The sequence below is a fragment of the Rhineura floridana genome, chromosome 9 (genome assembly GCF_030035675.1).
Source record: "Rhineura floridana isolate rRhiFlo1 chromosome 9, rRhiFlo1.hap2, whole genome shotgun sequence".
Classification (NCBI taxonomy): Eukaryota; Metazoa; Chordata; class Lepidosauria; order Squamata; family Rhineuridae; genus Rhineura; species Rhineura floridana.
The window spans coordinates 733,168-747,267 of record NC_084488.1 but is presented as its reverse complement, the minus strand read 5'-3'; the positions used below and the strand labels follow the sequence as shown (position 1 = coordinate 747,267).

Sequence of the window (14,100 nt, the reverse complement as noted above, 5' to 3'; positions counted from 1 at the left end):
GAGGGAAGCTCGGAGGATGGTAACAAGAAAAAGGGCTTTCTCAGTGGTGGCCCCCGAATTATGGAACGATCTCCCTGCTGAGGCACGCCTGGCGCCAACATTATTATCTTTCCGGCGCCAGGTTAAAACATTCCGCTTCTCCCAGGCATTTTAAGCATTTTAACATTTAACATCCTATTACATTCCACTATTTAGTATGCTAGTATATTGGTATTTTTAATGTGTTTAAATTGTTTAATATTGGTTTTAATTGTATTTTGATGTTTTGCTTGTTTGTTGTGAACCGCCCAGACAGCTTTGGCTATGGGGCGGTATAGAAATTTAATAAATAATAATAATAAATAATAATAATAATGCCTGAAAGGCTGAAGGAGCATACTGCCCCCCTTTGGGAAGAAAAAGCAAAGCTTTACGTTCCTCTGACCATTCCCAGTAGCATTTTTTAATTGTGCTCTCTAGGAGCCCGACAAGTGAAAAGTTACACCCAAATAAGTGTAAGCTGTAACCTGTTAAAAAATGATGCTTTAATTCTCTTCCTAGTGAAGTCTAACACCTTGGACTTAACATAAATAATCACCAAAAATTTCTTATTACAATAAGTGTCCAAGGCCTTTAGAAGGCATCTTAGACCTATGCTCATCAAGGAAAGAAGCACTGCTTCATCAGCATACAGGAGAAATGACGAGGCCAACTTCCGCTAAGCTTTTCACTAAGGAGTTGATGTAAAACTTAAATAAAATAGGGGCAAGTATACACCCGTTTAACTCCACTGAAGGTTGAAATAGAGTTAGGTAAGTGTCCAGCATGGTTGCAACTAATCCACAGACAAGTATTTTAGTCTGCGAATAAGTATTAACAAGTGTCCTCAAATTTTTCTATAGTCTATCGTATGTAGTCCTAAAAGCAGCCTGTTCATCTTCTAGAATATTTTCTTGTTCCAGATGATTTAATAGCTTCTCATGTAAATGGCTGGCATATAATTTACTAATTTACTAATAATACTTAATAGTCTGATGGGTCTGTAATTTGCAGGGTTCAATCTTTTTCCTTTTTTGTATATTGGGATAATAATAGCAAGCCCCCATCCTCTGGGATGCATGCTGGTCAACACGAGTGAACAAGGCCATTAGAAATGGAGCCCAGCACTCTATATTGGCTTTAAGCAATGCAGGTGGGATCTTATCTCCCCCAACAGCTTTGCCAGATTTAAGATTAGACATGAGGTTAGTGATTTCAGATATGAAAACAGAGGGCCACTCAAGCAAGCTGTTAAAAGTGGGAGGTCTGCCCCTTCACATACATAGCATGGAAGTGTGACTCCCAAGCATTAGCAGGGATATGGTACTCCCAGTCAGCTGTTGTATTTTGCCAGTCCCTCAAAATCACTCTCCAGAATGTGGCTGAATCATTTGTCCTTGATCTTCCATTAAGCATTGCCATGTTTCTCTTTGGGTGTAGAATCATAGAATAGTAGGAAGGGGCCTATAAGGCCATCAAGTCCAACCCCCTGTTCAATGCAGGAATCCAAATCAAAGCATTCCCGACAGATGGCTGTCCAGCTGCCTCTTGAATGTCTTCAGTGTCGGAGAGCCCGCTACCTCTCTAGGTCATTGCTTCCACTCTCGTATGGCTCTAACAGTTAGAAAATTTTTCAAGATGTTCAGACTGACTGCTTTATAATATGCTCCAGAGTTTTTCCAGGGACTGATGTTAGGCTCACTGGTCTGTAGTTCCCCAGTTCCTCCTTTTTGCCCTTGTTGAAGATAAGGACATTAGCCCTCTCCAGTCATCCGGCACTTCACCAGTCCTCCATGATCTCACAAAGATAATAGACAGTGGTTCGGAGAGTTCTTCAGTCAGTTCCTTCAATACTCTAGGATGTAGTTAATCGGGCCCTGCCAATCTGAACTTGTTCAAAGTGATTAGGTATTCATTTGTCTATCAATCTCAAGCTCCAATCCTGCCCCTTATACTTCATGTTTCAAGGGAGGGTCATAGACCTTTTTTGGGGAGAAGACTAAACCAAAGTAAAAATAGAGCACTTCTGCCTTTTCTTTGTCATCTGTTATCATTTTGCCATCCTCTTTTCTCTGTCCTTTACTATGGATATACCTGAAGAAAGCTTGTTACTTTTAGCATCTCTTGCTAACCTCAACTCATTCTCAGCTTTAGCCTTCCTGACGCCATCCCTGCAATTCCGTGATAACTGCCTGTACTTTTCATTTGTGTCCTGGCCTTCTTTCCACTTCCTATACATGTCCCTTTTTGTTTTCAGGTCCTCTCTAAGCTTTTTGTGAAGCCACATTGGCTTCTTCTGCTGTTTTCCCCCTTTTTTCCTTGTTGGAATTGCTTGCCATTGAGCTTTTAGAATTTCCTTTTTTAGAAACTCCCACCCATCTTGGACTCCTTTTCTCATTAGGGTCGCTTGCCATGGAACCTCACTTACCATTGTTCTGAGTTTATTAAAATCAGCTTTCCTGAAGTCCAGGGTGCACGTATGTATGGCTACTCTCAGCTTTTGCTTCTGTTAAAATCAAGAATTCAAGTATGGTGTGGTCACTTTCCCCCAGAGTACCCGTAACTGCTACTTCATCCACCAAATCATCTCTTTTGGTTAGAATCAAGTCCAGGATAGGTGATCCTCTGGTTGCTTCCTCCACTTTCTGTAGGAGAAAGTTATCTCCAACACAAGTCAGAAATTTCTTGGAGGGTCCGTGTTTGGCAGAGTTTGCCTTCCAACAGCTATTGGGATAACTGAAGTCCCCATTGCTACTACATCATGCCTCCTCAAAATGTTGGCAATTTGCTTTTCAAAAGTTACATTCTCATCTTCTCCTTGATTGGGTGGACGATAGTAGACTCCACGCACCACGTTCCTTTTCTTACTTGCCCCATTGATTTTAATGCAGATACTCTGGGTGGAGCATGTTTCTTCTTTTCCTTAACCAGGGCTTTATACCTCCTTTTTTGCATGGGGAATACTGACACATTCTTTTTCCTATAAAGTCTATATTTTTCAGCTAGAAAATGTTTCAATGTAATGCAATCTTGGTCAAACCAGCTTTTAGACTTATATGAAGAGGGGCATTGTATTACTGACTGTTTACGCTTCAGACAATTTTGAAGAGAGAGAATAAATTCTTGGAATAGAGCTACAACTATTTCAGGGGAATCCGCAGCTAACATAGGATCAAGGAGACCAAGGCTTCTTTCAAGTGCAACATCTTGGCTAAGGCATTGTCCAACTGAATAGACGACCACCTGATAGGTGAAGCTCTCACTTCAACCTCTGAGTTTAGCAGAAATTTATGGTCAACATACATAATCTGGTTTCCAAGAATGAAAGATAAAAACAGGGGAAGATGGTCACTCTCTGTGCTGTTGCCCACTTTGCAACTATTCACAATATTCAACAAATTATAAGAAACTATGAAGTAATCAACTGTTGCTGTACCAATACTAGACAAAAAGCTGAATTTTCCATTCTTATCTCCCTCTACTCCCCCACTCAGAACGACTAGGTCAAATCTATTTACCATCTTCATAAGGCATAGGCCAGCACCCTTTGTCCTTAGATTGCCTTTTGGGTAGTAAATGAGCTTCCTCTATTTCAAGCGGGTCTCACGGAAATGGGTATACAAGGCTTCATCATTCTGAACAATTTCAGCCTTAAGATCACCTGCCACAATCATCAAAGCTTCAGGGTACAATGTCTGTCAGTTTGTTAATATACTCTTCCAATTTCAACCAATTATCTTTAACAGGGCATTTTTGCCTAAATGGAGGCAAACAGACATTAATTAGCAGTAGGTAACATTCTCTGAACATAATGACTACAGAAGCAGCCAGGTGAGTTAGGGGCTCTGGCTTAAACATGGAAGCCTGGATGTTGGTGGATACTGCAATGCCAGGACCTCCTCTACAGCAACCTCCCCTGGTGCTGGGAGACGCTGCCAGTCTGAAGCAAAGTCATTTATAAACAATTCCTCACTGACCCATGTCTCTTGTAATAATAAGATATCGTTATTATTAAAATTTACAAAGAGGGAATCTGCAGTTTTACTTAGCCAACCCACAATATTCCAGGAGAGAAGATTCAGCTGTGATTTGTGTTGACAAGTATTTTGTCAATCCTAGGAACACAAAATCTTCCCTTCATGTGTGCTCTGGACTCTTATACTCATTCTAGGGGAAACCGTTGGAATTATTCCCCCTTGTAGTATAGTTTTCCTTTTCCACCAGATACTCAATCGCATCCAATTGTGGGCTCATCCTACTAATATTTTATACCACCTTTATTGCGTGGCCGACAAATTCAACTGGCCTCTCTGGAGAACCCAGTTCCTCTTCTTCCAGATACCTCATCTCGACCCAGGTGTAAGGTTAAGAGCCTTTGACATTAGCTTTTAAATCATAAGCACTATGCTCCTTCTATAGCTACTCTGCTCTGATTTATTTGCTGATAAATTTATCTCTATTACAGTCAGGCTGCTTTGGGCACTCTTCCCCAGAGGTCACCCTTCCATCTTCCAGCCATCTCTTCAGATGGTTTTCTTGATGTGCCAGATCATGATTGTCTGAAGTCCAGTATGTTCCCATCCGTAGAATCACCTTGTCCTGCCTGCATAGTTATCAGGTGGTTGCTTAAAGTCCCCAGTCTCATCACTACTTCATTTTGTGCTTCTAGGAGCAGAGTACAAAAGGAGTTCAAAAGGACTCTCTCCTGTGAATCCTCTGTGTTATACTCTATTTGCCCTTGTTCTTGGCCCAAGTCAGCTCTTTCCATTTCTGCTCATGAGTAAGTTGAATTTTACATATAGAAATACTCTTGATGAATCGTATCTGGCTCCATTAACTCAATTAACTGAGCTATTAAATAGCCTTTTACATATAATATGTCTCCTTAAATCCCATGGAGATACCAGATTCTCATAATATCTTGAGACTGTTATGCCACTTTAAATAAGGTCTCCCTTGCTGTCAGATACAATTCTGGCTCCCTCTTTGTCTCAAGTAAGAAGAACAGCAGCCTGATAGATTGTTCCTGCCAAGGCCTCCTCTGTAACTGTAAGGTACATACAGTACAATCACAAAAGTATGATGAGCATCAGATCATGTAAGACTTGTACAGGAAGCCAGGCACATAAAACTACATATTCGAAGTAACGGCATTATAATAGTAAGTCTCAGTTAAGTATACACAAACCTGACTGCTTCTGTTTCCTTTCTACTTCTCTGCGGTACTCTTCTAGTTCTTGGTCTGTGAGCTTGTTGAAAGGATTTGGCCCTGTTGTGCTCACTATGACTCGTGGTTGGTACTCCTTCTCAATTATTGCCTTTGATGCTGTCACCAATTCTCCCTAGTTGGAAGAAAAGATCCGTCTTTCACCAAACAGCATACAAACCACTGACAATGCCTGAGAGCTAGAACAGTGGGAAAAATTATTCAAAATCTGACAAAAAATAAGATTTTAATTTAGTTTAGAGACAGTAAGATTATCCATTTTATCATATGGTTATGGCACCTTGACTATATCCACAACAGTACTGCATGACTAATTAGTTGCAAACTTGATAGTTTTCTGGTGAAAGGTAATCTACGAATATAATAAACAAACCAACCATTAACTACTAATTTAAAGACTGCATGACTGCAGGCATTTCAGGGACAGCACCATCCATACATCAGTGTTTTTGACATGCTATATCTAATTTTAAGCAGTGCAACAAAATATAGAATCATTACACAAGATTTTGAAATTGATCACGCACGCAAGAAATTGATCACACACCAAAACAAGATGTGCTGATAATCATGGGGGATTGGAATGCAAAAGTAGCGAACAGAGAAGAATTTGGAATTGTGGGGAAATGGGGCCTAGGAGACAGAAATGAAGCAGGAGAAAGACTTATTGAACTCTGTGAAGGCAATAATTTGTTTCTTGCAAACACATTTTTTGAGCAACCAAAGAGACGACTGTACACATGGACATCACCAAATGGTCATTATAGGATTCAAATTGATTATATAATTGGTAGCAGAAGATGAAGTTCCATACTTTCTGCGAAAACAAGACCAGGAGCAGACTGCGGTACAGATCATAAATCAGTCATATCGAAAATCAAAGTAAAGCTAAAGAAGACCAACAAAGCAATCATAATGCCAATTTAAATAACATCCCAGAAGAATATAAAAATCAAATAAGGAACAGGTTTGAGGCTTTAAACTTAGTTGACAGAGAACCAGAAGAACTATGGAATGAAGTCAGAGATGGTATCAGGGAAGAATGCAAAAAGACAATACCTCTAGTTAAAAAGAGAGAAAGACCTCAATGGATGACTGAAGAAACTCTTAAAATGGTTAAAGAGAGAAGGAAAGCAAAAGCAAAAGGAGATAGAAACACAGTCAGAACACTAAATGCAACAATACAGCGACTAGTACGTAGGGACAAAGAGAACTATTACAATAGTTACTGTATAAAAATAGAAGAGGACAACAAAAAGGGTAGAACAAGAGCCCTGTTCCAAAAGATTAGAGAAATGAAAGGGAAATTTAAACCAACAGTAGGGATGTTGAATAATCAACAGGGGAACACACTGACTGACCGAGATGAAATAAAAGGAAGATGGAAGCAATACACTGAAGAACTCTATAAAAGAGATGCAAGGAGAGGCCCTTCTCTCAGTCCCAACACCTTTGCAAGCACGATTGGTGGGGACGCGAGATAGGGCCTTCTTGGTGGCTGCCCCCAGGTTCTGGAACTCTCTTCTTAGGGAAGCACGAATGGCCCCTTCCTTGCTATCCTTCCGTCAGCAGGCAAAAACTGTTTTTACTCTGACAGGCTTTTGGACTAGAAGATGTTCACTATTACGATCGGGGAAAGCCCCAGGCCAAGACATGATTCCAGCTGACCTGTATCAATCCTTTCCCTCCTGGTGGTGCCCTATTCTTGCAGCCCTATTTACAAAAATTAACGAATCTGGTTGTATCCCCACCGGCTCGAAAACGAGCATAGTAGTCCCCATATTTAAAAAAGGCGATCCCGCCATCCTGGCCAACTATAGACCCATTAGCCTTTTGGACATAGCGGCAAAGCTATTTGGACGCTATCTCCTAAATAAACTTATGGATTGGGACAAGGAACAAACTATCATATCAGATGCTCAGGCAGGATTCAGGGAAGGGGCCTCTACGCTAGATCAATTGTTTATTTTATACCATCTTATCACGCAAATAAAGTTGAGACCCCCACGCTCATTATATTTAGCGTTCATTGATTTAACGGCCGCCTTTGATTCAATCAATCGCCATCTACTTTGGAGCAAACTAGACAAGGCAGGCATTGATAAAAGATTGCTTTGGCTCCTCCAAATCCTACACCACGATACCGTCATAAGAATCCGTCGAGGTCACGATGGTCTTTTATCACAAAAAATCTCAATGGAAAAAGGCGTTAAACAGGGATGTACACTGGCCCCCTTTTCATTTAATTTTTTCATTAATGACATTGTTCCAGTAATGACTTCCCCTGCATTTTTTCCACCTTCAATTAAAGAAAGGAAAATTCCGGTTTTACTTTATGCAGATGATCTACTCCTGCTCTCACAAAATAAAATTGGCCTCAAACGAATGCTAGCCCGTCTTCAAGATTACTGTGATTCTCAATGCTTGCAGATCAACTATAAAAAATTGAAAATAATGATATGCGGGAAACATAGCAAAGCCAATAATATTTGGTGTTTAAATGACCATATTATAGAGCAGGTCCATACCTTTAAATATCTGGGGTTACACATCAATAACACATTGTCCTGGTCGCATCAATTGGCCCAAATTAAATTGCAAGCACTCAGGGCTCTTGGCCTCCTGAAGAAATTCTTCTATTCTAAGGGAGACCAACTACTGAGACCCATGTCTAAACTCTATATAACAAAAATTCTTCCGACTATCTTGTACGGATGTGAGATCTGGGGCCCTTCTCTGCGTTCATCCCTTGAACCGATTCAAAACACCTTCTATAAACAAATTTTGGGTCTACCCAAGGGTACCCTGGCGGCTCATCTAAGAGCTGAACTTAATTCCCCCTCCCTAATGGCCAAAGTTGATCTAGCGTATTTACGTCTATGGAAGAAATTCCTGGTTGCTGATCCTTCTTCTCTGGCCAAACTTTGTTGGGAGGAACAGTTGGAAAATGGAGGATGGGCTAAAATTTTGCTGTTCTGGGTGTCCAGTATCTTTTGACCCCTCCCTTGCTTGCCAGCCTAAATTCAAAGGCTCTCCGACAACAGATCTATGAACATGATGCTAAACAGGACAGGACAGTAATCGCCGCTTCCAAATTTTCTAAATGGTTTGCCTTGATTAAATCTAACCACACGTGGCCCCACTACCTGGACATTTTAACAAGCGCTCCCCTTCGAAAAGCATATACTGAGCTTCGATTCCAGGTGATGCCTTCGGCGTATCTTCACAGTAGATACCTTGGCATCCCCCATGCCGAAAGGCTTTGCATAGTAGGGTGTCAAGTTCCAGAAGATCTAACACATTACATGTTAGATTGTCCATTGTTCTCTCCTTTAAGAGCTAGATTTATATTACCACTAATTCAACCAGTCACATGTAATATTCTCTATTGCCAATTTTGCTTTGGCAGCAAAAAAACTCAGAGCTGCTTATGTTATGAACAAATGTAATCAAACTTATTTATCTCAACCCAGAATGGCTATTTTATTATCTATTTTATTTTGTACAAACGTTCGTCGTTCTTTTGTAACAGCCAATGGCTATATGCAAATATTAAATAAAGACAGACAGTGACTAGAAGATGTTTAAGATAAGACCTCATAAGGTCTGTTGTATTGTTCTATGGTCCTATTCTTAATGTTTTAAATTGTCTTAGTATTTTAAGTGTATGTTTCATGGTTTTAATGTTACAAATAGTTTAATTCTATTTTAATTGTATATTTTGTATGTTTTTTATCTATGTGTAGTTTTTATTTGTAAGCCGCCCTGAGTTCCAGTTTTGGAAAAAGGGCGGGGTAAAAATAAAGAGTAATAGCCATAGTTCAGTGGTAGACCATCTGCCTTAATGCTCAGAAGGTCCCAACTAAGGCTTTCAGCCTTTAAGATGGCATGCTACATACTTCTTTAAGAGTAAGCTCTGTTGAATACCATGGGCCTTGCTTATGACTAAACATACATAGTACTGCAGGGCAGGGCTGCAATTCCCGGCACCTTTTTACTTTGGGGGAAGTCTCATGAACCTCATTGGGGCTTTCTTCTGAGTAAACATGCAGAGCAGGGGTACGGGACCTAACGCTCGGGGGAGCAACAGTGGCCACCAGGACTCTTACCTGTATCCCTCTCACTGGCCCTCCTCAAGTGCTTTTGCCTGGCTGGAATGTGCCTTTGAACTATGATAATGCCTCTTGTTTGTTTGGCTGGAGATGTGTGTGTGTGTAAATATCTAGTTTCTGTGTAGCCTACTGTGGAAAGGTAAGAGTCAAAACTGTTTCTTTGCCCACTTTTTGTCTCTGGTGCTGCCCACTACTGGCATGCAAGCCCCGGGGAAGATTATCCAGGAGAATCCTCTGGCTAAAAATCGTTCCTCATCTGTGGTGTATTGGATTTGGCTGAATGGCTGCATTCCTAAACACACTTACTGCAGAGTAAGCCCCAACATGGTGAGATTTGCTTCTCAGCAAACTTGATTAGGATTGTGATGTAAAGGCAGCTACCATTCCAGAAATCTGTCTCTTAAAAAGGAATGGTCTGCTTTTGAGAGCTTCTTCCTGCCCTAAACTCATTGTGTGGTTAATTCAGCATTTCTCCAACTTTTAATTTGGGCAGTAACATCCACCTTTTGTCCTCATCTCACCCCCATCCTACCCCCTGCAACTGCTGGCAATAGGATCTGTAGCAGTCTGCTGATATATTCAGTTGCATGTATTGCACGTGAGGTTCTGTGGACTGACTCGCTAATCTAATACTGACATTAGAAGGAGACCAAAATAAGACAGCCGGCATCCTCCCACCTCCAAAAAGTAAAGCCCGCTATACAGAGTGAACTATCTTTAGACCACAGCAGGATCTCTTCTTCCTAAATCAAGTTGGGATGGCAGTAAAGTGTGGATAGTATCACATCCTCAAATCTAGTGTGGATCAGTAAAGGTACCCTTCAGGGAATTACTCAATTCACCCAAGTGTTGACTGCAGGTGGAGGGAAGAAGGCTCATCCTGCCTTCAGATCCTTTTGTGTCTTTTCCTCTCTGTGCCCTCCTCCCCTGGGGAACATGCAGTGGCCTGAGTACCACTGGTTTACAGTGCAGTCATATATTTCTGTATGACATATATGTGGGGCAGAAATGTTCCACTGAGTTCAGTGGGGTTACTCCCATGTAAATGGATTGTAGCTTTAGTTTCTGAAATGAAGGGCTGGAGCTCTAGCTTGCCTAAAAATCCCATTCATTGACCTGACAGCTTCTGCATCTTATCTATATTTTTTGTTAAAAAAAATTCTAATAGCAAAGAGACTGCTGTTATGGAAAGAGAAGGAAGAAAACCCATCTAAATAAATATTTAAGTCTTCTCCAATAATCCTGGGTATACTTTCTCTGTAATGGTTGTGGGGGGTGGATTTTAACAATTAAAACTGAGTTGGTTTTGAATAAATATGGAGAAAATGAGGTAACAAATAATGGGCATCAAAAGTACTTTCAGAAGTTACAAAATCAGTGCAAGTAAATGATTCCATCTCTAAGAACAGCTTTTTGGGCGGGGGCGGGAATGATAATGCTTGACAAATATTTGTTAAATGCAGAGTAACAGGATGTTTTCTGTGAAAGCATTCCCCATCAGTCATATCATCATTAAGTGATCATTTATATATTTGTTAAACAACAAGCAGTTCCAGATATGTGTCAAACAAATATATATTTGTGTTAACCAAAAGCAGAGGTAGCTGATTTGTTGTTCCTCCTGCTAGTATTCTGAGCCCAAGACTCTTAGGGGCTAAACCCAATGGTTTCTTCTCAAACTGGGCAGAAGTAATGAGTGGGGTACCGCAGGGCTCGGTTTTGGGCCCAGTGCTCTTCAACATTTTTATGAACAACTTGTTTTTATATTGTTTTAAATTTTTAAAATTGTGTTTTAAATTGTTTTTAAAATATGTGTTTTAAATTGTATATTTGGTTTAATGTTTTTGATTGCTGTAAACCGCCCAGAGAGCTTCGGCTATACAAGTGCAATAAATAAATAAATAAATAATAATAAAAGGATGACAGATTCATTCACAGAGGAACCGTATGATGAAGAACCAGAAATTTTAGAATGCGAGGTGAAAGCTGCTCTTAAAATACTTGGAAGAAACAAATCACCGGGAATAGATAGCATACCAATACAGTTGCTACAAGCTACTGAGACTGAATCAGTCCAAATTTTGACTAAAATCTGTCAAAAAGTATGGAAAACTAAACAATGGCCCACAGACTGGAAGCATTCCATATACATCCCAATTCCAAAGAAAGAGGATCCCAGGGAATGCAGTAATCATCGAACTATTGCCTTAATATCCCATGCAAGTAAAGTAATGCTCAAGATTCTACAACAAAGGCTCTTAAGAACATAAGAACATAAGAAGAGCCTGCTGGATCAGGCCAGTGGCCCATCTAGTCCAGCATCCTGTTCTCACAGTGGCCAACCAGGTGCCTGGGGGAAGCCCGCAAGCAGGACCCGAGTGCAAGAACACTCTCCCCTCCTGAGGCTTCCAGCAACTGGTTTTCAGAAGCATGCTGCCTCTGACTAGGGTGGCAGAGCACAGCCATCACGCCTAGTAACCATTGATAGCCCTGTCCTCCATGAATTTGTCTAATCTTCTTTTAAAGCCATCCAAGCTGGTGGCCATTACTGCATCTTGTGGGAGCAAATTCCATAGTTTAACTATGCGCTGAGTAAAGAAGTACTTCCTTTTGTCTGTCCTGAATCTTCCAACATTCAGCTTCTTTGAATGTCCATGAGTTCTAGTATTATGAGAGAGGGAGAAGAACTTTTCTCTATCCACTTTCTCAATGCCATGCATAATTTCATAAACTTCTATCATGTCTCCTCTGACCCGCCTTTTCTCTAAACTAAAAAGCCCCAAATGCTGCAACCTTTCCTTGTAAGGGAGTCGCTCCATCCCCTTGATCATTCTGGTTGCCCTCTTCTGAACCTTTTCCAACTCTATAATATCCTTTTTGAGATGAGGCGACCAGAACTGTACACTGTCATGCCAGCCTGATCCCCTTAATTATTTTCCTGGGTCGCTTGTAGCAAACAGTTAAACTTTTTGTATATTTTTCCATCTCGGTGACCTGGTGATTTTACAGCCCAGCTGTATCAGCTTGCAGCAATTTGGCACCTCTCTATCAGTAAGAGGGGCCTGGTTCCGCCAAGGCCGTAAAACTCCTTCGGCTTGTTATGAGAAACCAGGAGGAACGGCGCCAGGTGCTGTGGGAACATCATTTCATCATTCCTTTGATGAAAATGTTAATTAGGTGATTGTCTCCGGCTGAGGCAGGAATTTTCTCCATAAGAGGAGGCCTCGGACTCTGGGCTGTGGGCACCACCTTGCTTATGGTGATGCTCTGGGGTGGCTCCATTATACCTCCTGACTGGCAGTCCCTGAGGGGAAGGACGCTAACTACCGAGAGAGAGCTGAAGCTTTGTAAGTATAGCTGAGGCAGTTAGCTTTGTTATTTTCATTTTGTGCCAAGAACCTTTTGTAGATTGTTTTGTATTATACCTTACCCCTTTGGGTGCATGGTCCTAGGATTTGATTTGCTGCTCCCAAATTGTTTGTATGTACCTTTTTACCTTTTGTACCCTTTTATCCCTTTTCTTATTTTTTTCTCTTTTAATAAACTTTACTTATTTTAAAGCAACGTGTGTTTATTCCAGAGAAGGGGTTCAGTTCCTAATTCCAGTCCTGGCTGCTTGACCATACTACCGTGTACCTAGAGGAACATTTTCGCCTAAGACCTCTGAAGGGGCCAGGAGGGTATCTAGCCTCTGGTCCTGAGAGGCTCAGATGTTCAGTGGGCTCTGGGGTTCCCTTCACCCCAGAGTAGTTAACCAATAGAAGGGTGGTGGCAGTACTACCGTGCAGGGTTGGTGTAAGCATACACAACCTTAGCAGACCAGGTTTGCTAGGATCAATTGCCCGAGGCTGGGAATTGATTCCTGGGACAGTAAAAGTAGGAGGAGTGGAACTCCCTGCTTTCACTACATGTTGGCAGCGTTTGGGATCGAAAAGGACTGAACCTATCTCTGGTTAAACATATTTTTGAAAAAAGGTACAATTTGGAAAAATTGAAATTGTTTAAGGTTCTGGCACAAAGGTTTGTTGTTTTGGAAAGTCAGGATGGCTACAAGATCTAAGCAAAAGAAGGCATTAGATCAGGTTGCTGCTGAAAGTAGTGATGAGGAACAAACAGATATGTTACCTCAAGTCAATTTTGAAGCAGCAGGAGGCAGCGCAGAGGGGCCGCCAGTTCAAAGCTTTACTCCGGAGGGGGAACAAGCACCGTCGCCGGTACAGGGTCGACGGAGTATGGATAGTCAAGCCAGCCAGAGTGGGGGTGTGCCACCCATGGATATGTGGGCAGAAATGCACAACTTCTTCTCGAAACAGATGGCTCTTATGACCACCCTTGTACAACAACAACAAGCTTTTGCCCCACCAAACCAAGGACTGAGGTCTGGCAGAGTGTGTTTGGGAGGAGCAGATCCAGCAGATTTTCCGTTTTATCAAGTGGGAGAGGATATTTCTGAGTTTTTCTTAATCTTTGAGCAAGCGTGTGTGGACCAGTCATTAGATAAAAAATACTGGATGAAAATTCTACGCACTCAAGGAAAGGGAGAGTTAAGAAGTCTAATGTGTAAACTCCCAAGAGAGCTAGCTGATGATTATGAAAATTTTGTAAAATTGGCAACAGCAGTTTGCGCTATCCACTAGGGCGTGTTACCAAAAGTTTGAGACTTTGACAAAAAAATAAAAAGAGACGTTTTCAGCATTAAGCACTCGTACTGCTCAAGCCATGGACTTGTGGATTGCAGCTGCA

The 14,100-nt window shown here is 41.2% G+C and overlaps 1 protein-coding gene across 5 annotated transcripts in view; it reads right to left on the bottom strand.

Annotated features, from left to right (window-relative positions):
- Nucleotides 1-14,100, bottom strand: part of ADD1 (adducin 1) — a 130,460-nt gene that overhangs the window by 13,909 nt on the left and 102,451 nt on the right. For all 5 annotated transcript variants that reach the window (XM_061584694.1, XM_061584695.1, XM_061584696.1 and 2 more), the window contains one exon: nt 5,207-5,360. In XM_061584694.1, coding sequence (XP_061440678.1) covers nt 5,207-5,360 — 154 coding nt within the window. The remainder of the gene's footprint in view (nt 1-5,206; nt 5,361-14,100) is intronic.